We start from the raw sequence: 25,203 nt of genomic DNA on the forward strand, positions 1-25,203 counted from the left end.
ACATCTGTGGGGTGATCTGAAGAGGGCTGTGCACAGGAGATGTCCTCGCAATCTGACAGATTTGGAATGCTTTTGCAAGAAGAGAGGGCAAATATTGCCATGTCAAGATGTGCCATGCTAATAGACTCCTACCCAAAAAGTGCAGTAATAAAATCAAAAGGTGCTTCAACAAAATATTAGTTTAAGGATGTGCACACTTATGCAACCAGGTTATTGAGTTTCTTTCCTTTTCTCTTTTTTTCCCTCAAATATTTCAGTTTGTTTTTCAATTGAATTGTTCACATTACAGGTCACATTAAAGGTGTAAAAAGTTCTGACATTATTTATCTTTGTCTCATTATTTTACATCACAAGAACTTGCCATTTTAACAGGGTGTGTAGACTTTTTTTATATCCACTGTCAAAATAATCCAAAGAGGGCTGGACGCTACAGTATATAACGGAAGGAACAGAACAGCTAACATTTAACAAACAGAAATGATGTAATTAACTCATCGCATTGCTGTGTAGAAATAACCTAGACAGGAAATCAAGGTATTGACAAAAGGAGATAAGTGTGTGAAAATGACATTTCAAATGGCCTCATCTCGTACTGTGTAGACTACAAATATGGTACAAAACAACTTCCTGACAATAGAGGAGATGGTGAAGTTATCACAAGCAGAGACAGTCTTGACCTTCCAATGTAAAATGTCTATCACAAACAGCAAATCTTGCTAAGTGAATATATGGACAAATAATTGTAATAAGTCTTTTAGGGAGCAATTAAAGCTTTAGGTAAGAGTAAAGCAGTGGGTTATACAGCCCCATTAATTTGACCCCTCAGGTTCACTCAACCCTTTACAGGGGTTCACAGGTAGAATTTGGTAGATGTAAAACACATAAATAGTCAGGTGAAACTTGACAGATACTGTAGAAGAGTAGGAAATGCATACAAAGATGTTCATACATCTAAAGAAATATCAATTTATTTGAATACAAATTTAGCTACAATGCATTAAAAAATATATCTCCAAAAGTGCATTGAATTGAAATGTACATTTTTTTTGCACTAAAACAAAAAGTGGTTTTTATTTTTACATCTAACCTTTTCATAATTTGTTTTATCTAAATTACTTTGATCATGAAAACAAACAACACCACATTCCTAAGCAGTATAACAATTATTTTTATAGCCACAAACACTATCTATAAGAGCAAAAATAAGGCTGTGTTTTGACCATTAAAATTTACATGACTAGAATTCCTGTTTAGTAAGTCACACTATTGTTTTATTCCACTCCATTTCAATAAAAGTATGGATGACTGTTGGACATTTGGAACCATTGTGAGATTAGAGTTTGTGCTGAAGTGATTAGAGATTTTACATAATTTTTTATCGTCCAGCACAATGCCCTAGACAGGATGATCTTAAACCATTACTCTGTGCAGAATCTGTCCAGAACCCTAATACACTTTGTCACCCATTTTGAAATGCCCTTTCCCATTTTTATCTGAGCATTTGTTAAGCACAATATTTAACAATTAGACCATCTTTTTCACTCAACTCAACAATGGTGCCAGTTGTTTAGGATGTGACTGGATGTTGACAGCAAAACAAATGTATTTACTAAGAAATGGAGAAGATTAAATACAAAGGACAGCCAAGTTTTTGCTCAAAATTTAAACAAACATTGGCAAACCTATAAACATTGGTGATTTCAACAGAAAATACCCTTTCATTGTGACTGATTGCATTTATGGTTACTTCTGCATATAGGTTCCCCCTGAGAACATTTAAGACATATTTACACACTAGGCTTCCACAGGCATTGCTATAGCTCTTCTCTACAAAATACCCATCGGATCAGGCCTCATTATAAAAGTAGAAAGGCACAATAACGGTGGGCAAGCCAAGTAGGATACAGACAGTTTTCAAATGGTCTCCTAATTACATCTTAATTTGTACCAGATTTGTTAGGGGCAAAATACTATAAAATATTATAGCTTTGTGCTTGTAAAGGACTCACAGCCCCCAAGGAGAGGAAAGAGGCTAAATAGGGTATTTCACATTCCTTTGCTAGTCCTCACATAATAACATTTAAACAACACCTATCCGCCAATTAACATTGTAATAGTTTAAATGGTTTTTTACAGACACTCATCTTTGCTGGTTAATCACAAGCATTCACATTTTCACCAAACAATTCGACGGAACTTTTAGTACTGATAACTCGTGATTGCTTTTGAGATTTGTAGTCTTGTCACTTCATATACATTTTTTTTTTAAGTAAAACATTAAAACAATTTTTTAAATTCAAGAAATATAAAAACATAGGCACAGGACAGTGTTACCATGATTATTACAAAGCAGTACGTCTGGTGCAACATTGACTGGGAATTTTATGATGGAGGGAAAAGTATGGCAATTTGTATACATTAACAAACATGGTGCTGGTCCTTTATCTAGTTGGAGATCCCCATTCAAAACAAACAGATGAACACAATGTAAAAAAAAAAAAAAGGACTTCCCTTCACTCTTCACAAGAAACACACACACGCACACGCACTCACACACAAACTCTCTCTCTCTTTCTTTCTCTCTTGCTCACTCTCAAAGTTCTGAAAGTCCCTCTCCATGTTCATTCAACTCCATAGAGTAATAGTCCAGTGGTCGCCTAAGGACAAAAAGCACACCAGCATTACCATACCATTAGGTCAATCGGCTCATAACAGAACGACATTTTGTACTTTCATAATTATAAAGTTATAAAGTTTTCGGGTATTTGCTTTTTATTAATCTCTAGAGTGCCAGTCCTTATCATGGACTGATCAGTTATTTGAATTGTAATCTGGGCTTGATATAAAAATGTTCCTTGTTGTTTGGATAGTGCTGAAATAACCACAAAACGGTCACATTCAAATTTGGTTGGTAAGATGTTGTAAGGCTACATGCAATTGTATGATTCAAATGATGAGCAGATTCAATACCTTTTTTCCAGGTTCAGTGATTTCACATTGACTAAACCTTAGCAAATAAAAGTCTATCGGTGTACAGTACCAGCAAGGTGCTTGAAACGCCAGGGTTGTTGGTTCAAACTCAATGCCTAAATAATGGGTTGTCATTCCTACTCAACAGAGTAGGCAAGAGTTCCTTGAATGTATAAGAGGTTCACTTGACAAGAACAGGAAACTAATAAGAGTGCAACATTGCACCTGTTAACACTGACAACTCCTCTAAAAAAAGGCAATAGTTAACATATCAGACCCTATAAATATGCAGCGCCCTCTCTTGGGTATATTGAGATATTACAAGGAACTACATTTCTGTTTACTTTCAGACACGGTTTCCTCGATCTCTCAACTGGCCTTTCACATTTTGGCTATTAACCTTAACCTAGCACACCTGATGCAATTAGTCAAAAACCTGGTGGTGAATGGTCAATTGACTGATAAAAAAAGGTTTAAGGTTAAAGGAGCAATTTTTAAGACTTTTACTGTACTACTAGAATAAATACAAGCAGAAATGACAAGTAGACATCTACAGTTGATGTTTTAAGTAAATGTTTCAATTAATCTTTTTCTATGAAACTGATCCGAATGATCCCCATTCAAACTTTCTCAGTCCGTCTATCGGTTTTCAGTGACTTTACACTCGAATTAGACACACGCAGTCCTTCCAACCCTAAACCCCCCTGAACTAGCTAGCACTGTACTGGCCTGTTTCGGTAAAGGAAGACTAGGAGGAGACTAGTCATGTTATTGTTCATAGGCACAATTCTACACAGTGCCCCTTTAAAACAAAAGAATGTTTGGGAAACCATGTTATAAGGAAACTCAGTTAATTACTATCTCTCTCGCTCTGGACCAATCATTGTCACTTTGTAAGGGCTAGATCTCTAGTGTCAATGGAGTCGAAGACATTGTGCGCGAATTAAGGAGACACGCACAGACAGAAGTCGTTATGCAGTCCCCTCAAAATCATTACAGGGGACAATTACGCATAGAGGGATGAAAGGAGTAGGCTAAGACTGGCCCAAGGGATGAGAAAAAGTGCATATCAGTTTCTAAAAAAAAAACTGTTTGGTGTGCATCATTCAGTTACAACAATTTCTGGCTTTCCTGACTATTCAAGGTTTTGCGATTGCAGTTACTGAAGCTATTGTTATTTCTTTCTGATTCGGAAGCTGACATTCAAAAGCTTTGAATCTGTAGGATTCACTATTGAATGAGCATCATTTAAGGTGTGCAGGTAAATAAACAGACAATATATAGTCTGTTATAAATAAAATCATCCATTAATAATAATAATAATAATAATAATAATAATAATAATGAGACCTACATGTTGTAGGTTACATAAGGAGAATACTTATAGTACTATAGATCTGGCCACACATACAGTGGGGAGAACAAGTATTTGATACACTGCCAATTTTGCAGGTTTTCCTTCTTACAAAGCATGTAGAGGTCTGTCATTTTTATCATAAGTACACTTCAACTGTGAGAGACGGAATCTAAAACAAAAATCCAGAAAATCACATTGTATGATTTTTAAATAATTAATTTGCATTTTATTGCATGACATAAGTATTTGATCACCTACCAACCAGTAAGAATTCCGTCTCTCACAGACCTGTTAGTTTTTCTTTAAGAAGCCCTCCTGTTCTCCACTCATTACCTGTATTAACTGCACCTGTTTGAACTCGTTACCTGTATAAAAGACACCTGTCCACACACTCAATCAAACAGACTCCAACCTCTCCACAATGGTCAAAACCAGAGAGCTGTGTAAGGACATCAGGGATAAAATTGTAGACCTGCACAAGGCTGGGATGGGCTACAGGACAATAGGCAAGCAGCTTGGTGAGAAGGCAACAACTGTTGGCGCAATTATTAGAAAATGGAAGAAGTTCAAGATGATGGTCAATCTCCCTCGGTCTGGGGCTCCATGCATGATCTCACCTTGTGGGGCATCAATGATCATGAGGAAGGTGAGAGATCAGCCCAGAACTACACGGCAGGACCTGGTCAATGACCTGAAGAGAGCTGGGACCACAGTCTCAAAGAAAACCATTAGTAACACACTACGCCGTCATGGATTAAAATCCTGCAGCGCACGCAAGGTCCACCTGCTCAAGCCAGTGCATGTCCAGGCCTGTCTGAATTTTGCCAATGACCATCTGGATGATCCAGAGGAGGAATGGGAGAAGGTCATGTGGTCTGATGAGACAAAAATTGAGCTTTTTGGTCTAAACTCCACTCGCCGTGTTTGGAGGAAGAAGAAGGATGAGTACAACCCCAAGAACACCATCCCAACCGTGAAGCATGGAGGTGGAATTTTTTTTGGGGGGATGCTTTTCTGCAAAGGGAACAGGACGACTGCACCGTATTGAGGGGAGGATGGATGGGGCCATGTATCGCGAGATCTTGGCCAACACCCTCCTTCCCTCAGTAAGAGCATTGAAGATGGGTCGTGGCTGGGTCTTCCAGCATGACAACGACCCGAAACACACAGCCAGGGCAACTAAGGAGTGGCTCCGTAAGAAGCATCTCAATGTCCTGGAGTGGCCTAGCCAGTCTCCAGACCTGAACCCAATAGAAAATCTTTGGAGGGAGCTGAAGATGGGATGCAATAAAATGCAAATTAATTACTTAAAAATCATACAATGTAATTTTCTGGATTTTTATTTTAGATTCTGTCACAGTTGAAGAATACCTATGATAAAACTGACAGACTTCTACATGCTCTCTAAGTGGGAAAACCTGCAAAATTGGCAGTGTATCAAAAACTTGTCCTCCCCACTGCACATGACACCGGGGAGGGAAAATGGCTAATTGGGCCCAATTTGGTTCAGACATTAATGGCTGTATGTTGAGTTATTTTGAGGGGACAGCAAATTTACACTGTTATACAAGCTGTACATTCACTACTTTACATTGTAGCAAAGTGTCATTTCTTCAGTGTTGTCACATGTAAAGATGTAATCAAATATTTACAAAAATGTGAGGGGTGTACTCACTTCTGTGAGATACTGTATGTCCTTTTGTCAGAGGGGTAGGTCAAGGCAGGACAGTTTTTTCACTATTCGCCTTGGAGTACAATGGCCCCTCACTGCTTAGGTGAGGCAGCAAACAGTAAAATGCTGAGCCAAACTAAACTGAAGTGTGAATGTGCAGTTGTGCGTACGTCTGCACATGCAAGACTAAGTCTGCCTGTACATGTGTGGTTACAACAGGTTTTTCAGGCAATCACAACTAGGAAAACGGCAATTACCAGCTTACGGGTTTGGCTTAAGGAAGACTTTACAGTTGACCAGTGTTAGAATAAAATTTTTATGGATAGGTTTAGGCATAAAGGTTTAGTTACTGAGGTCAGTAAATCAAGATTTCTCAGTTAGGTTATAGGTCCCCACAAGGACAAACAAAAGTGTGTGGGTGTGTGCGTGCGTGTATAGTCTCACCTCTTCTTGTAGAGGTAGGCAAAAAGAACAGCGGACAGTCCTAGCAGCACCAGAACACCCAGCACCAGGCCAATCTGCAGGCCCAAGGCAGACTCTGAGAAGAAACATCAGTCAGCCAAACCTAGTCCAGGACTAAGGAGAACCAAACATGGAGGTCCTTTAGGTCTACAGACAAGGCTTAATCTGGATCACTGACGAGTGAGAATGTATGTCAAATGTCATCACCAACTTCAACAGATCAAATGATAAGCATGTGCACATTACAGCACCACTTTGTGGTTCGTAATGTTCATCAATGTCTTGACAGTGTTTTCAACATATTAATGATACTTTCTTTCTTGGTAAGTGGTGGACATTTTATTTTAGGTACTTCCTAAAAAATGTATAAATAAATATATTGGATTGAGCAACCTTTGTCTATAGATGCTGAATGATTATATAGATGCTATTTGGAAAATGGTTTGTGGAAGATGATCTAATAAAAAAAGTTTAACATCAAAGTAGAAGCTAAATTGCCTCTTCATTTCTCACAACTCCTTTTTCTCACACATTGCCTGGACAAGCAAGGCCACGCAACACAAGTCAAGGAAAAGGGATTTATATCAGACAGCCTACAACATGTTTCAAACTGGGGTGTGTTCAACTGGCATCAAATCGACTCGTTGCACAGAAGATTTGACTAACAATACACTCTCTGCCCTGCCACACACACCATCCTCTCAATGGTCGAAGAAAAGACACAGTATTCGCTAATCCTTTTAATTAATAATTTACCACTGAGGCTTATTGTACTTATTCAATGTTTGGAAGTATTACAACCAGCAATGTCTTCAAATTGTTTTTTCGGGCAAATTAAATGCTGTTTGTTTCGAAATCACAATCTCAGAAATAAGGGGCACTGTGTCAAATTAATTCGAACTCCTTTTTAAGGTTGAACGATCAACTCTGTGAAATGTCCTTCCAGCTAAAATGTCCCACCAAACCAAACATTGTTTTAGAAGACAAAATAAGAGACGACCATTTGCAGCCTATTGAAACATCTAGAACACAGTAGTAAATCCCCTTTCCAAACAACCTCCTGCTCATCAGAACCTCATGTGGATTGTCAAAGATGCTGATGTGTCAGACATTGCTAGATCACATTAAGAACAATGTGCTTTTGGACAAGCTGGCAACTGCTATGGGGTAATCATGTTACTGCAGTGGCTTTTTAATTAATGACGAGGGGCCTAATGGCATTAAAGCGACAGCTTGCAAGATGCGCCTTGTCCTGAGGGCTGCCTGACGTAAATTCATTTTGCTAGTTGTCAAGCACTCTGGGAAGCAATGGACATGGACATTTTAATTAAAAGGAAATGAAAATAAAGTGGGCTAAATCATATATATATATATATATATATATATATATATATATATATATATATATGTTTTTTATCTGCTCTTTAATTTTTAGCGCTGTTTTAGATCAATTTGTTCAATTTGACATTTTCATTTACAATTCACAGTTCTGCATTTCAAGTCTCATTTTCATTTAGTGTTACCGAGTTCATATTTCATCTACAACAGAGAGTGGTAGGAAAGAAATCGAATGCCTTCCTTTTAGACTGAATCTGAAGGCCACCAATCAGAAGACAATGAGGAGGCTTTCACCATCCACCTAAATGTCTATTATTAGGGGTGTAACAATCCATCTACTACATCGATCTGTGCTCAGCAAGTTGGCCTTCCGGACGACATATATCGATCTAACATCGTTTTAAAATGTAATCAATCGATTGTATCGATACTAGGAAATAAACCAATGTTGGTTGCACTTTATTTTTGATATTAGTACTGTATTTGTATTATTTCTATATTGAAAAACAACAGCAAAAGTAGCAGGTAAACCTACTGTTAATTCAACCTGAAGAGATGTTGGTTGCACTTTATTTTTGATAGTAATATAGTAGTATTTTTATGTTGAAAAACAAAAGCACAAGTAGCAGGTAAACCTACTGTTGAAATGTTGGTTGCACTTACTGTACTTTTATTGAAAATGTATTGAATATTTTTTACTTATATAACATTTTAACTTCCTGTTAATTCTACCTAAAGTGTTGGTTGCACTTTATTCAAATAAAATGTGAATGCATTTGCCATTAATTGTTGTTTACTTGTGTGTTTATATCTATAATTAATTGATACCCGATTCCCTTACAAGAAACAACAGGAATCTAGGAAACTTCACCTGCACTGTCCAGTATCCAGGTATTTATTTCAGTCAAACGGGTTGAATTTTTGGCTGAAAAGATACTGAATCGATTTCAAGTCACTGAATCGTTTCGGATCGTATCGTTCTAAATGAACCATTATCGGCCTTGAATCGTATCGACAACCACGAATCGTGATACGAATCGAATCGTGGTTAAAATGAATCGTTACACCCCTATCTATTATGTCTGCTATGACCACTGGATGTGTAAATCTGTAAAAAGATCGCCACCTTCTGGGCAACAACAGGAACATGTTACATGAATACTCAATCAATCTTACATGGAAAAACTTAGCACAGATTTTCAATGTTGCTGAACTAAAATTATAAATGGTGCTGCTCTTATAAACAGTCAATCACGCCAGAAGAACAGCAGGTTAGAGAACAAATACTGTGGGTTACAGTGGTTTAATTCTACTCAATAACCATGCCTTGAATTTGATGCTCAACAGCATTTTGGCATATATTGGCTGTTACCCAATTAATCAGTGTAATCATTCCTCCAATCAAAACACTTTTGATTTGAGTGTTTAACCAAGCAAAAGCAAATATAAATGTTTGGTTTGAATGAGGAATCTCCCACTTCCAACTGCAAACACTTCCATGTTAAGTAATGACCTATTTCCTGAAATCGTGTTGCTTAAAATTCAGCTGTGTTCACTTATACACATGAAGAGAGTTCTGTCCAGCACAAACCAAGTTAGCGATTGTTGTTCAGACAATCAATCTCACCTGAGCTGATGTGCCGGTTGATCGCTGGGCCGGTGCAGGTGTCGCCCTGGGTGGGGGAGGTCTGGAGGATGAGGCCCCTCTGGTGGTCTGACAGCGCCTGGATGTTTCCCCGAACACGCAGCCACCCAGCCACACAGGAGAAGTTGGCCACTGACACACACACACACACACACGATTGTCAAAACAACATCTTAGTAAATAGAGATACAGGTAAAATAATTCTGAGAGTGAAGACGTTGCCTTTTTGGGAGTGTCATTGTATAAATTGTATAGAAGCATAAAAACTGTCGTGGAAATGTGCCTCATTATTGTAATGCCCCATTCAAGTCCTGTTAATAGCTCTCATCAGTATATACAGTAAATAAAGTTTTATTCACCCATGGTGAACCATCTAGACCAGTAGTTTTCAAAGTGTGAGTCTTGTGGGGGGGGGGGGGGGGGGCTCAATCTTCCCGCCTCCCAATTTCCTTGAAATCTTCCGGCCTCCCAATTTCCTTGAAATCTTCCGGCCTCCCCACAGATGTTCAATGGGCATGAAGTCTGGGCATTGGTTGGGCCACTCAAGAACATTTCAAGACCTGAATCAACTACAGCGTTGTGTCTTGGCTGTGTGCTTCAGGTCATTGTCCTGAATGCTCAGGATCAGGTTATCCTCAAGGACCTCTCTGTATTATGTTCCATCCATCATTCTCTTAATCCTGGCCAGTCACCCAGTCCATACCACTGAGAAGCATCCCCATAACATGATGCTCCCACCACCATGCTTCATCATAGGGATGGAATTAGCCAGGTGATCAGCATAACCTTGTTTAACCCAGACATAGTGCTTTGCATTCAGGCCTAGAAGTGATTTAGGTAGGTTTCATCCGACTTGGTCACCTCCCTGACCAAGGCCCTTCTTGCCCAGTTATATTTTGCAGTCATTTATTCATCAAATCTATTTTAAACAATTCTGGTTCATAGTGCGGAAAATATAAGTACACCCCTAGCTTCAATTTCTGGTGTTGTCCCATTTAACTTCATGTTTAGTTGGTTCTTGTAACTGTAACTGTCTCACATCGATTCTTTTTTACTGTATTGCTTTAACAGTGTCATGTTCGAGGGCATTCTTCAAGTCCCCCAATAGCATTACAGTAGTATTTAGATCTGGGCGTTCGCTCTGCCATTCCACAATCCTCCATATCATGCTTATCAGTTCAAGTCATTCTGTTGTTTTTTTGCTTGTGTGTTTTGGATTATCGTCCTTGTAGAGAATTTTTAAGACAATGAGTAGTAATGCATTCATTCAATTATATTGATCATTAATGTATTAATTGCATAATATAATGAATACAAGTCCCTGTAAGAAGTATATTCTGTTTATTAATTAGAAATCTGCAAAAAACACTCTCCAAAATCCAATCTAAAAAAAGTACTGTGTTAGACTAAGCCGAATTTGCCATAAAATGTGTCATTTAAATACACTGACACCAGAAAGAGCAGCAGACCTTGGGGTCATAAAATACCTATTTCTAAATGCCAGGCCTCAAACTCTCTTATCTATGTGCACAGCTATAGACGGCTCCAAGATAAAGTTGTTTGAGTCTCTCTTTTCTGGTGTGCTGAACAGAGACACAATAGTAGTGCAGTCAGGGAGGCCTCATCTCTGACCTAGAACCATGGTTGCCATGACAGCGTAGCATTCTATCCTATTTTCATGTTTGTGTGACGACTTCTTTTCCTGGTATTCATCTCGAGCAGAAGACATTATATTTTGGGAACACACCCAGGATGGTATATATGGTGAAACAGCAACAATGTTATTTGTCATTTGTTATTGCAAATGACAAATAAACCTTTTGAACTTTGAACTTGAACAATGTGAATCCAGATCAAAGCATGGTAATTCACTTTTGACTTGTTCCTGTGTTGTTTTTCCCTAGTTGTTTTTCCTTAAAAGCTTGGACTTCAACTTCCTGCTGTAAGATCCATGTCGGATTTATGACAGATTCTCCACAAGAATTCTCTGGAATTCATGGTTGACTCTGTGATGGCATGTCGGCCAGGCGCTGAGGCAGACCCAAAGGTTGATATGAGGCTCTTCTGTTCAAAGGCAGTGTTTTGTTTTCACCAAACATGTCATTTGGAATTACAGCCAAACAACTCCTCTGTCCAGAGTACACTGACCCAGTAGTTTTGGTCTTTATCCAGGTGTAGTCAGACAAATGTCTATTGTGTCTGGATATTATTTGTCAAGAGCAGAGGCTTCTTCCAGACCTCATTTGTAGGCCAAGTTCATACGGTCTATTTATGACAGTTGACTCATGAACTTCAACATTGATTGTGTCAAGATAGGCCTGTAGATCCCTTGATGTTAACCTGGGGTTCTTAAGAGACGCCTATGAGCATCTTTGGCTCAGCTCTTGGGCTGAATTTGGTGGGATGACCTTTCCTTTGTAGATTTCCAGTGGTCTGGAATTTCCTTCATTTGTTGATGATCTGTCAGACACTGGAATGATGCACTTGGAATGGCTTGGTAACTCCTTCCAGACTCTTGGGCATCAATAATGTTTCTTCTGAGGGCCTCAGAGAGATAGTTTGAAGTTGGCATCATGTGTTACACATCCATATGGTTATGTCCAAATCAGGTTTTAACTATTTATGGAAGACTTGAACCCCAAGTTACTCTAATGATTTTCTAATTATAGCACCTGTTTTGGTTCACCTGATTCAATTTGTTAAATTGAGTTACCTTCATCAATAAATGTGGTTAGAAGTTCTCAAATATCAATTTCTCCAATTATGAAAAAACAAGGAAAGGAACCAGGAAAGCCTAGTTCGGCCAGCCTGCGATTAGGAAGAGTGAATGTTGTTGCCCACGCAGGATTTGGACCGGCCTATGTGACAGGCTCTATCTTTAACCACTATGCCACTAAGCTAAATGTGTGCAAAGTGTAGGTACAGCATCTCAACATTATATCATTTTATCATGCATTAACATCATGCCAAGTTAGAAAATTTCACTTGACACCATAAAGCTTTGTGTTAAACTGACTAACGTTTCTTATTAAGTTTACTTCAATCACAAATAGCATTTATGATGACTTTTGTCATCGGTCACATTAACAGCTTATTAACATGTAATGGGCTAACTAGTATCTACTAACTTCTTACTTGAAATAGTCATAAGAATTGAGCAATTGCTACAGAGACTAAAGATGAACCTTATACTGCCAAAGCTATTTAATGGCACAACAACAACATTTGTTTTTCTTTCATTCATGAATGACACTGATATAACACCTATTAATACAGGTGATGGTAACCAAAACATTTTTGTCACGTAAAAAGACGAATCGTGGTAAACCCTCCTCTTTTACTGAGCAAGGGGTTGTGATCTATATTACCCCAAAAAGGATGCACGGGTGCTCACTTCAAAAATCCACCAGAAATAGTCCCAATATAACCATAAACAATTTATGGCTCACTATTGGCTTACAATGTTAGGCTTACTATAACATCGCTACTGAAGGTTGTAGCCAGCAACGTTTGTCTATCCTGAACAAATCCTAATGCATAATCTGTTTTGACTGCAGCGAGGCTCGATCACCAGTCCCCTGCATGGCAGTCCGTGTCTCTAACCACTACGTTATTGAACAACGGGTGGTCATTCAGTCAGTAAGAGACATTCGCTCTTCTTGGCCGGCTCTGCTTACGCGGTCCGGTAAAAAGACAACTTTCCAGAGGGTGTACTTTGTTATTCAAATGACTGTATAGACACGTGCTTTCTTATTCATGTCCAATCAATTGAATTTGCCACAGATGGCCTCCAATCCAGTTTTACAGACATCTCAAGGATGATCAAAGGAAACACGTTGCATCTGAGCAACATGTTATGGATTTCTAAAACGTGGCTTTGCTTAGTCACAGATATTGTGTGTAGATACTTTTTTCCCCTAGTATATAACCACATGTGGAGATTATTTCACGGTAATACTTTCTTCCGGGTATGTTACAGCCAGCAGCAGTGGCACGCTGAATTTAAAACTGTCTCTACAAAACTTTAATAATAGTTGTTGACTGCTTAACAAAGAAAAAGAAAGTAGTGGCTTTGCAGTTGTATATTAGCATGACTGATCAAAACATTTCACTATAGCATGCTATAATCTCATCTTCATCCGCTTATCCGGTATCGGGTCACGGTGGCAGCAGCTCCAGTAGGGGACCCCAAACTTCCCTTTCCCGAGCAACATTTGCCAGCTCTGACTGGGGGATCCCGAGATGTTCCCAGGCCAGTGTCAAAATAAAATCTCTCCACCTGGTCCTGGGCCTACCCCGAGGTCTCCTCCCAGCTGGACGTGCCTGAAACACCTCCCTAGGGAGACGTCCTGGGGGCATCCTTACCAGATGCCCAAACCACCACAACTGGCTCCTTTCGACGCAAAGGAGCAGCGGCTCTACTCCGAGTTCCTCACGGATGGCTGAGCTTCTCACCCTATCCCTATGCCTAGCATGCTATAATGTATAGCTGAAAAATAGGGACCTTAGCATTTAACAGGAAACAGGCAGGTAGTATAAATGGTGGATTAGTTTACACTACGCTGGCGATGATCAATATAAATACAGACGATATTACTAAAATATTTACAAAGTTAGGCTTATGGAGACTTCATACCATCTGAATATTCAGTCTTCAAAAAAGAAATGCCTCCCACTGGGCAAAACTGGAGAAGGAGATAAAGAAACCCCCAGGGGGCACAGGGGGCAGTTGTCTTGATGCTCTGATCTCATGCTTTGAAAAAGAGGAATAATTATTAGATGAGCGCAAATTAGGTTATTGACTAATATTCCTCACAATGAATCCCCTTTACCCTACTTGACCTTTTCATTACCAAAACTGATTGAATATAAAAAAATATTTTTAATTTGTTTTATTTTTAGTGCTATTGCCCGCCGGCCAAAATAAAGCGCGTCTCGCCAACAAACCAAAAACATCAGAGGCAGACTGAAACAAGTCATTTTGGGGATCCTTTTCCCAGCACACATACTTCCCGCAGCCATGTGCTTCGGTCAGATGTGACTTTTTGGAGAATTTACACAGGTTGGTTCCCCAGTTTCAACACAATGGAAAAAACTACAATATTGTTACAGTAAAAGGACTATACATGTGGAAGTGTTGTCTTACCCTGCAGGTAGAGGGCAGAGATACCACAGTGACATCTCTCTTCCAGGTAGCCGGCCACATCAACTTCATTGTGATCCTGTGCCAGCCCACTGCAGTCTGACAGACAGAAGCAGAGAGATTTGAGCCAGACACACATATGTCGAGACAAGTTGAAACATTACACTTCCCAATAAAATACAAGTTGATCATTTTAAAAGTGATCATTAGAAAACCCTTTTTTGCATCTACAAACGCCTCACGTCCTCAACTGGCAGCTTCATTAAATAGTTTCTCGCAAAACACCAGTCTAAATGTCAACAGTGAAGAGGCGACTCTGGGATACTGTTCCAAAGAAAGTTCCAAAGAAAAAGCCATATCTCAGACTGACCAATAAAAAGAAAAGATAAAGATTGGCAAAATAACAGACACTGGACAGAGGAAGAACTCTGCCTAGATGGCAGTTTTTAACAGTGCTAACATAATCACAAAATTCTTATGATCATTCAGCCTTTTAAAATGATATACTTGGATTAGTAAACACAACATGCCACTGAAACCCAGGAGTGATGGTTGCTGATAATGGGCCTCTGTACACCTATGTAGATATTCCATTGAAAATCAGCCATTTTCCAGTACAACAGTCACAACATTAACAATCTACACTGTATTTCTGATCAATCTGATGACAAAAACATGCTTTTCTTAAAAAATTAAAGTTTAAACATATTTTGCAATTCTCCCTTAAAATACAACCGCAGAAATACGTTATGTTGAGTCATGGAGCAGACAGCTGGGCAATCGTCATCCTGATAGTTGGTCAGACGTCACCCAGACAGTGGGTTCAATCTTTCGCAGGAAATTGTGAAAGATTTCACAGGACATTTCCCTTTCTAAATTTAGTCAAGAAAAAGCACAGTCTTTAGATATAGGAATGGCATAGCTTACTTCCTGGGCGCTCCTGCCAATCCCCAGAGAGGGGCGCAAGGCATATGTCGATGTTGCTGGAGAAGGCGGGACTGGGGCAGATGTTGGTCAGGCGTGGAGTGGGTGAGGAGCTGGTCCAGGAGGAAGGGCTTCTAGCTTCGCAGCAGGAGCAACGGCTTAGAGACAAAGGGCCATCGTCCACTGACCTATAGCGCGCATACGTGTGCGCACACAGACACACACAGACACACACAGACACACACTGAGTAGCTACACTTAACCTACTACCTTGATTGAAGTAGTCAACAAGCAGGTAAAACGCCATTGCTACCTGAGTACAGGCATCACCTGCTGCCCTCTAGTGGCTGAGAGTTTGACCAACAGTTTGAGGTCATCACTGAACACCAGGGTGTCACGGAGCGTGCTGTTGGTCAGGGTGGTGCCGGCTCTACACACTGTCACCGTGTCAGAACACAGGACTACAGCCCCATTGGGTGGAATTGTGGCCCCGACCGGAAACAACTGGTCTGTGTGAGAGGAGAGGGAGAACAGAACACAGAGACCCAAAGCACAGATTAACACCAATGAGAAAGTGAGGGAATAAAAGCGCATTAGAAAAATAAGAACTTCATTTCATTTAGTTTATTCTTTATTTCAAGGTATTGTGCATCGGGTGGAAAAAAAATTCTCTCATCAATTTTAGACTGCACCTTCCCGTAAACGCACATCCCTGCGGACGTAACCCTGCTCTCACCTGCTCCGGTAACGTTCCCAATGAGGTAGAAGCCATTGTGGTCAGTCATGCCGGTCAGAGGAAGGGCCATGGTTGTACCAGCACGATGTTCCTCAAACACAGTCAAAACAAGGCCCTGTAGAGATGTCAGGGGCGGTCCCAGCAGCTCCACAAACCCCCTCTGCTGGCTATGGTTGGTCCAGCGGGCACCGCCCACCTCACTGATGACCACACCCTCCGGGGGAGGGGGCGGGCGTGGGCAGGAGTTCTCCCTCAGAGGTGTGGGTGGGGCCACCTAAAGAACAATGGAAATGATAAGCGTTCGGTAACTTGGGCCACTGGACAGGTACACAAGCTAATCTCATCTCATCTAATGATGCAGATTTACTCAAGCTAGACCACACATCCAACAATCCAATGCTTTTAGACATGTTTTAAAGTAGCCAGGGTATTTGACTGAAGCTGCCCTGGTTCAGGATGGGCCGAGTATCCAGCTTCTTAATGCACGTACAGCAAATACTACAGCAAAGACACTGGGAAATGCCTGACGTATTCCAGGAAGTGGTCCTCACCACAAAAGCAGAGAGGTCGGCGGGTAGCAGGTTGTTACAGCGGCTCAATGCCTCGTCCCCCGGCTGCACCTCTGGGTCCTCCAGCAGGGGGAGCTGTCCCGGGGTCAACGCATCGCTCAGCTCCTGGGCGTCCTTGTCCGAGCCCCTCAGGCGGTACACCACCACGTCCAGCAGCCCCTGGGTTGGGATCCCTGCCTGGGAGGCGGAGGGAGGACCCAAGGGGCTGCGGTACAAGGCAACCGCGTCCGGCCCGTTCTGGATGGTGTTAGGGGGCAGACGGACCGACGGGGCCGGAACGAGCCTATCGCTGCCCACCAGGAAGTAGCCTTGGGCGGTAGTGAAGTGGCCGGTGAGGCTGATCTCGCGGTACGGTTTGCGGTTGTGTCCACTGAACAGGAGGAGCCACACGGCCTGCAGGGAGACGCGACGGCCCGACGGGTGCCACAGCTCGATGAACTCGCCGTCCTCTGCCGAACCCGGGTTGTCTGCGTTCACCTCGCTAATCAGGAAGTCCCCCCGGCTCCAAGGAGGTAGATGAGGGGGCACCTCGGTACCGCCGGGGACCACTGATTACAGAAAGTGGATAGAGCAAATGGTGGCAGTTCCAAAATCATTTATCATTTGAGTTTGGTCCCTGGTTAACTTACGGCAATATGATTAACCAATGTAAAGGTCTGGCAGTAGCAAGGTTTCCACACAAATACTGACAGATTATTATACAAGCTCTAAAACACACCAAGAAAACTATAATGTGCATTTGCCCACCAGTGATGCGTTTCCGCTCAACTGACTGTGGAAGAGCAATACATTTGTTATGGTGTGGTGCACAAAAATGATCGTTTTTCATTTACATTGGGTGGTCTAAATAAAATAAAACTCTATGGGTTTCCACTTTCAACTCAAAAACACTATTACATGAAACAAAAATGTTGCACTCTGATTTTGGCACTTGCCCATAAGCCAAAGAGTTGTAGATATAATGTGGTAGGACAACCAAATATCACCAAAATCAGTAATGGAAAAAGAACAAGTTCATCTCCTTACACTGTAAATCACCCTGTGAAGTTATAAATCATAACATCTTTTCAAGCATTCTTTAGTGCAATTTAGCGGGAGAACCACATAAGATAAAACATGACCTAAAGCTTACTTTATTTTTCAATCAGTATTTGCAGATGAAGGAGTTTCCACTGCTGTTTATCGATTGATCTCCATCAACTTATCCTGTTTACATTAGCCCAACTATAACTTCTTTAAAAGTGTCAGGTAATTCATCAGCATTAAATTGGTTGGACAGAAACCTGGTAATTTTAATTCATGTAGAAATACAAAACACTCACCAGTGGTATGAGGGCAGATCTTCGGCCAGGGGCACTGGTTGGGCTGCCCGGGGGTTTGCGGCACTTCCCAGAATACACCAGGGTCTCTTGTCCAACTAGCAACACCACATCGACTCAAGTAGAGGCCTCCATCCCCAAACCTAAGAAATTTCAGGAAGATTAGAATTTCAGCCATGAGTAAACAATCAATAGATGAATAAGATGGATGAGAACGAGATCAAAAGATTGTTTGATTACCTGGCGCTGAGCTGGTAGGCCTTTCTGCCTGGTATTAGCGTCTCTGTGAGGTTATTACTAGGTTGGTCCCCTGGTCCGGCAAACACAAAGGCATCTAGGGGCTGCGTCTGGCTCAGGGGGCTCCCCACAGGGAAGTCAGAGGCCCTGCCACTATAAAGCGCAACAGCCCACGACTCATCTCCTAATGATCAACACAGCAGGGTTTCGGTTACTTTTTAACTTACAACTTTCACACAAACAGAACACTTATTTCACATGGGAATTCAAACAGTTTCGATTGACATTGATTTCACGCACACAAAGCAGTACAGGGCCGGCTCACTGGCTCTCTGCAAGGCCGCTCATCGAAGGCACTATTGGCTTTTGGGAGGACTGAAAAGCTGTGTTAGCCGGGGCTCGTCAGGGTACACAGTTCACTGACCTTTCATTTTCTTCTTGTCAATGGTGATGTGGACCAGGCCTCCCCCGGAGGTGTGTACATCCACACTCTCACTGACCGTGTCCGTCCGCCCATCCAGCACCAGCAGTACGAACGGCCCTGCAGCCTGGGACTTGCTTAGCTCCACAAACCCATCCGTCTGCCCCCCTCCCAGCCTCAGCTCGCTGATACGGAGGGTGCCTGCGCCAGGACCAGGGGGCTTGCAGTGGTTTCGTTGTCCGGGTGAAGGCAGGGCAACTTGGAAAACCCAGCTTTCCCCAGATTCCAGGCACCTCTCGATGGACTCGTCTCCCTCGTGGACGCCCTCGTCCTCTACGAAGGCCTGCTCCCCAGGGGTTAGCATCTCAGCAAGCACCTCCGCACCACCAGACCGTCGCGTCATGTACACTATGGCGTCCACCAGACCCACGGCCGTAGCGTTCATCTTCTCCACGTAGCGCGCGGCAGACGTGTGGTACAGCGCGATGGCATCCGGGCCATTCTGGACAGTATTGGGCGGGAGGAGGATGGCAGGTTTGGGCACCATGTCCACCGATCCAACCAAGAAAAAACCCCGGTCATCTGTGGTGTGGGTCTTCAGGTCAAGTACTTTGTAGGCTATGTTGCCGTTACCATTGTAGAACACCAGAGTGTAGCCATCCAATGATGCCCTCTGACCTCCAGTGTGATACAGCTCGACAAACTCTGTGGTGTCCAGTCTGGGGTTGTCTGCGTTGACCTCGCTGATGATGAGGCAGTGATCTCCCTTGACCGACGCAACCAGACAGACAGCGTATGCTGCGACCAAGTGAAACGTCAATCTGACCACCATGGCTTACTACTTCCTCAAAGTGCTAAAATGCATGGAGAGAAGGACCGTCCCTGAAAGATTAAGAAAATGAGGAAGACAAATCACAGAAGGCACACAACATAAAATGGAGTTGATATGAGGATATCAACTGAACTGTCTTCATTCACCCAGGGGCAACCTCGGAACCACAGAAGTGTTTTCTCCTGTTTTGCCAAGAACAGACAGATTGAGGACCAGGCTACTAGGCTATAGGCTAATGTGGTGCTGGTGCAATCTAGGCTAGTGGGCTACGTTTACACAGGCAGGCCAATTCTGATCTTTCTTTTATGAATTGGTCTTTTGACCAATTACATAGGCACTGAAAACGTTCATAAAGATAAATAAACATACAAAGGTGTAACAAAATATAAGAATTAGACAGGCTATTTAAATGCAGCAGTAGAAACTGACATTTGCGACACCGGATCACTGAATGACTCACACTTAATGAACACTAATATTTGGGTGTGATCGGGATGGCATATTAATATAATGAATCACAAACACTGAGGGTAAACCCAGGATTCTTGAAAAGCACATGTAGACTTGCTTAACATAATGCAGTGTTATATACAGATTCTCAAAAGTGCGAGGGATGATTTTTTAATAAGGTTCCTGGACTTTAAACTAACCAATCCGTTGCTCTCTTAGATAGAAAACGTAAAAAATACAAATACAAAATGTGCCAAATGAAATTTTCGATCATTGATTAGGCAATAAAAGCTTAAAACAACGGAGAATGTGTTGGCTCTAGCGGTAGCCTAGTGCATGAAAAAATAAAGTTGCCTACTAAAATTGTATTAAAATGCTTAATCTAACCTACTCTACGTTCTTTGGAGCTAGGGGTTACATATTGGGACTGTATTGAACATCGGTTCAGAGCCACTTCAAGGCCACAACTTGTTGCATAGAAGACGCTATTCAAGTCACGGTACGCTATGGCATTATCTCAGAGACGGAACGGTTGTCAGTCGAGTTCATCAATGCCACACAGGGTTACAAAGTAGAGACGTGACTTACTGTATTTCAGAGTCCCAGTCCGCGACGAAGGGATAATTGAAACAGTGTTACAATCCAACAGATATTAATTAATTCGTTTCAGTATTCTGAGAGAGAGATATTCGGAAACTTTATTTCTCTGCCGCTCCCAGCGTTGTGTGCCCTCATTGACAAAGCACTTTCTCCCCCTTTTCTCGCGTGCGTGGGCGGTCGGAGGGGGATGATTCTTGGGTATCCTTCTCGTGCTGCGTAACATTCCAGGCCATCTAAGTTCTGGGGCGTATTCATTCTGTCAAACTAAACGTTTTACTTGGGAAACGTTTCGTTAAATCAGAACCAAATGGGGAGGGACCTATAAAAATGTTGGTTTCAAGAAAAAAGTGTTATTGTTTGGAATGAATAAACCCAAACTCGAGCTCAGATCTGGTCGGAGGTCGGCCTGTGTTTACAACCAACTTGAAATGGTTTTACTTATTTTAAGAGTTATTTAATTATTTAAAAAAATCTATATAAAAACATATCCTTAGGTTTGTGAAATAATTTAGGTGGGAATCCTTTAAATGTTATGTTCAAATATTATATGGGAAAATGTTGAGCTGATAATTAATATGGCCACTTGACCCCTGAGATTGTGTAAGGAATGATAATAAAGAAATATTTGTGTTCTCCTTGCCTCCTCTGTCCTCGCCTCCTCTCTCCTTGCCTCCTTGCGCCTGAATGCCAGAGGGGAGGGACCAAGACAGGGTAAGGAGAAAGGAGGCAAGAAGACTTGAGGGGAAAAAAGGCCCCTGGACACATTTCAGATCTTATGGCACCTTTTTCTGCTGGATTTATCTAAATCTGGTGGTCCCAGCGGAAATATAACTTCTAGAGAAAATGTAGTTAGTATTAGTGTTTCATTTCACCACTGTTTTTAACAATAACAGCAGTGCTTGGCTTAGGCTGGAGCGGTCCGGAATGGTGTTCCGGAACTTCTAATTTTATGCAACAGCATTCCGGTTGCTTTTTTAGGCAAAAGAGCAAGTCTCATTGGAACAAGCCTTATTAAAAAAAAAATATTTCATGAAATCGCAATTTTCCGCATGTACATTTTAAACCCTGTACTTTCTGTCCCGGGCGGGGCGGGGGGTGGGCTAAGCCCCGAATGTTTTGTGATCCTAGCGATGCCTCTACCTACACCTATTTTAAGTCAAGCACTGAATAACAGTATTACCAATATGGATCATGTAGCTAGTTTCATCAATTTATCTTACAGCTAGACAACTTTAGTATACATACATTTATCAAGCTGGTTAAAACCTTATTGGTTGATGTTGTGCTTGTGTACTAGTCAGAATTAGGATACCAAAATTGTCAACTTGCAAATTAGTAGACCACTGCACATGCTATAGGCTTATAACTACAACCATTAAGCAAGTTGGACATTTGAAAGTTGTTTAGTAGTTTCATTATCAGAGTTCCCAGTTGTTGAAGGCACCCTAATTCCTAGTTAAAATCACATTGGGAAGGTAAGCTGTTTGTTTATTTGATAATTTTTACCACTGTATGTTCTCTATATATTTGATACTTTTTAATACTGTATGTTCTCTATATACACAGGTCAATACAATACATTTTCCAAATATGCTCTTTGTCATTGTAGTCTTCAAAGGACATGTGAAGTGTTTTAATTTGTTTTATTTAAAATTTCTACACATATTATTTTCTTTGTAGGCTTGGTTACATACTATTCTAATACGAACAATAATTGCTCGGCAGCAGTCCAAGATAGAAAGCTAATATAAACATTTACCTCTGTTGATCTGAACATTGCCAATACATGTCATCGCTTTATTTGAAATACAAAGCATAACATAATTACCCAAGCTGAAATATGCAGAAATTATTTTAAATGTGAGATAATGGTTTTTGGACATGACTATACTGTAAATGTTTTATTACAATGGAAGTGTAGTCATAATGCATATGAGTGAACTACCTTTTCCAATTGAGAAAAGAAGATGGTGCTGAAAACATCTGACTAGAATATAGTAACAAAACAATTTGGAATCTCTGTTTACATTGCTTCTTACTGAGGCCCCTGAATTGCACAGTTGTAAAGTGATTGCTTGAGTGTTTTGTTCTTGAGCCATTCCACTGTTGCTTTGGCCCTGTGCTTGGGATTATTGTCCTACTGAAAGGTGAATTCACTCTAAACCTTTAGATTTTAACCAACTGAAGAAGGTTTTCTTGCAGTCCTGTATTTTGCTCCATCCATTCATCCTTCAATTTTAACAAAAGACACAAAATATTGTAATAATTTCCATTTCCAAATAAAGTTTTGTAAAGGGTTTGACCATAGAATATATATAACACGTTTTAAGAATAATTCCTAAATGAAAAAAATCTTTCCAAATTAAAATCAGAGCACAGTTCTTTTTAACAACAATTACTACAATTAACTGCTCCCAATCATCAGAACAGTTCCCAATACCTAGGTAATGAAACAATGCTGTCAGAGAAAAAAAGATGTTATCTGCAATGGATGAGGGGCCTGTAAACAGGATGAGTGATCAGAGGAATGAGAGAGACAGCAACTAGTCCTGGCCTGGTTAACTAAAGTATTGTGTGCTATTTATCATCTCTTTTGATGGCATAGTATCTGTATGACTTTAGTCTAGTCCTACATTGATGATTTTGTAATTGGATGATACCAAGAAGTTATACCTAATGGCTTCTATCTTGCCACCCTCCAATACAGGTCAGTTTTATGCAGAGTTCTTCAAAGTGGGATTGACTAGACCACTATTACTCCACTCCCAGTCATTCAACTGTGTAACATCTTCAGAATGATTGTTGGCATCACTGCTTCTTTTGTAAGACTTCTTATTTGTATACTGACACTTTGAAGGAAAGTGTTTTGTTGTCAGTGCCAGGGTTGTGATGAAAGTTCCACTTTAAGATTATTGATCAAACTGTACCTTACTGGGATATCCATTATTATTTTGTAACATTTCCTTAATCTAAACATTTATATTAGTTTATTTCTAAATACTGTAAAATGCTCTTTGGTCTTGATTTTGCTTCAGGTTTACAGCTTGACCAATAGTCCTTCAACAGTGGTATTTTTTATCCAGAGTGTGGCAGCAACTTTAATGGTTCACAGGCAGAGACCAGTTGTAAGGTAACACGGTCTGTTTAGGGGGAATTTCTTTAATCTGTGTAAACTGGGAGCTTCCACAGTGCAGGAGTTTCTCGGCACAGGGGTTCAATATACCATTTGTAATTAAGTAATAGTAAATAATTTAATTGGTCAGGGATTTGAACATTTTTGCAAGGCATTGTGTATATGTAAATGAATGTAACATTTCCCCCAATTTGAGCAATGATATTTGGTTGCAAGATATGCAATTACTATTGCCCAATGGTGTAGGTTTGTAGTGTATATTGGGGGGGGGGGGGGGGGGTTCGAGGTCCATAAATCCCAGGATGTTGACTCTTTTCCAGGGGGTTCACACTGACCTGTCTGTAATATTGGGGGGGGGGGTCATGACACCCCCGCCCCCACTAATTCTATGCCCCTGCTATAGCCTATATGTTAAGTGTTGGTCAGTGTCTACAGGTTTGGGTCTCATCCGGGAGCTTGGTCCAGTGGTGCGTTCCTACGGGAATTCACAACATTTGACTGGTGAGTCCAGATGTTTATTGCCCTCCAGCTGGCAATAATTGGTGGAAAACTCGAGAGTGGCTTAACGTGATTGTTTGAAATAGGAATTGGGAAGTGGTAAATCCAACAATAATAGTATTCAAGAGTTTATAGTTTGAACAATGTTTAGCTAACCTCTACTACAATTATAACAGTCAAAAATAGATTATTGTAATATTTAGCCTCTGGTGGTCTTCTGGTGGTCAGTGTTGAAATGTCACAACACGGAAACATAGGCAACATTATTTTAGTATTTTCTTTTGATCTGAACTGTAATGTATTATTATTATTATTATTATTATTAGTGACATGACCGTTAGACCCTGCATGATTTCTAGGCACATAGGCAAGGGTTATTCAATTATAGTTCCGACCTGAAGTGTCCTTCAAGTGAACTTTTCCACTGGGAACTTGTAACCTTCAATAATTCCAATAGCAGGTACATGGAAATAATCAGTTCCCACTTTTTGCCCATTAGTTCAATGCAGTAATGAGAGTAGAAGCTATAATACCCCAGATTAATTTAAAAATGTGTTTGTGCAATTGCAGTTTTCCTCATGTTCAGTCACTCAATGAAAGTCAATTAGCCTGCTTATACAAATTGCTCTTTCGTCCCATGTGGACAGCTGTGATAGCAAACGTGTTCGTTTATTCTGGCGAGCAGACACAGTAGACACAGTAGTCAAAAATAATAATAATAAAAAATAGCCCCTGATCTATTCATCTATATTTCCGATCGCGCTTTATGACAATGTAGACGTGTAGGCCGATAGCGTGTACATCAACATTTTCTGCGTGCACATTAAAAACGCTGTACTTCCTGTCCCGGGTGGGGCTAATCCCCGAATGTATTGTGATCCTAGCGACGCCTCTGAT

At 40.9% G+C, this 25,203-nt stretch overlaps 1 protein-coding gene across 1 annotated transcript; it reads right to left on the bottom strand.

Annotated features, from left to right (window-relative positions):
* Window positions 1-1,098: 1,098 nt before the first annotated feature.
* si:ch211-183d21.1 lies at window positions 1,099-20,859 on the bottom strand. The gene is made up of 12 exons (XM_010888828.5): window positions 20,664-20,859; window positions 18,797-19,675; window positions 18,376-18,556; window positions 18,139-18,278; window positions 16,799-17,364; window positions 16,248-16,521; window positions 15,825-16,020; window positions 15,515-15,699; window positions 14,591-14,686; window positions 9,427-9,576; window positions 6,444-6,537; window positions 1,099-2,657 (listed from the first exon to the last, which is right to left on the bottom strand). The coding sequence occupies exons 2-12, from the start codon at window positions 19,623-19,625 to the stop codon at window positions 2,594-2,596; spliced, it is 2,775 nt and encodes a 924-aa protein (XP_010887130.3). The 5' UTR covers window positions 19,626-19,675; window positions 20,664-20,859; the 3' UTR covers window positions 1,099-2,593.
* Window positions 20,860-25,203: the final 4,344 nt, after the last annotated feature.

Source organism: Esox lucius, chromosome 5, assembly GCF_011004845.1.
Source record: "Esox lucius isolate fEsoLuc1 chromosome 5, fEsoLuc1.pri, whole genome shotgun sequence".
NCBI lineage: Eukaryota > Metazoa > Chordata > Actinopteri > Esociformes > Esocidae > Esox > Esox lucius.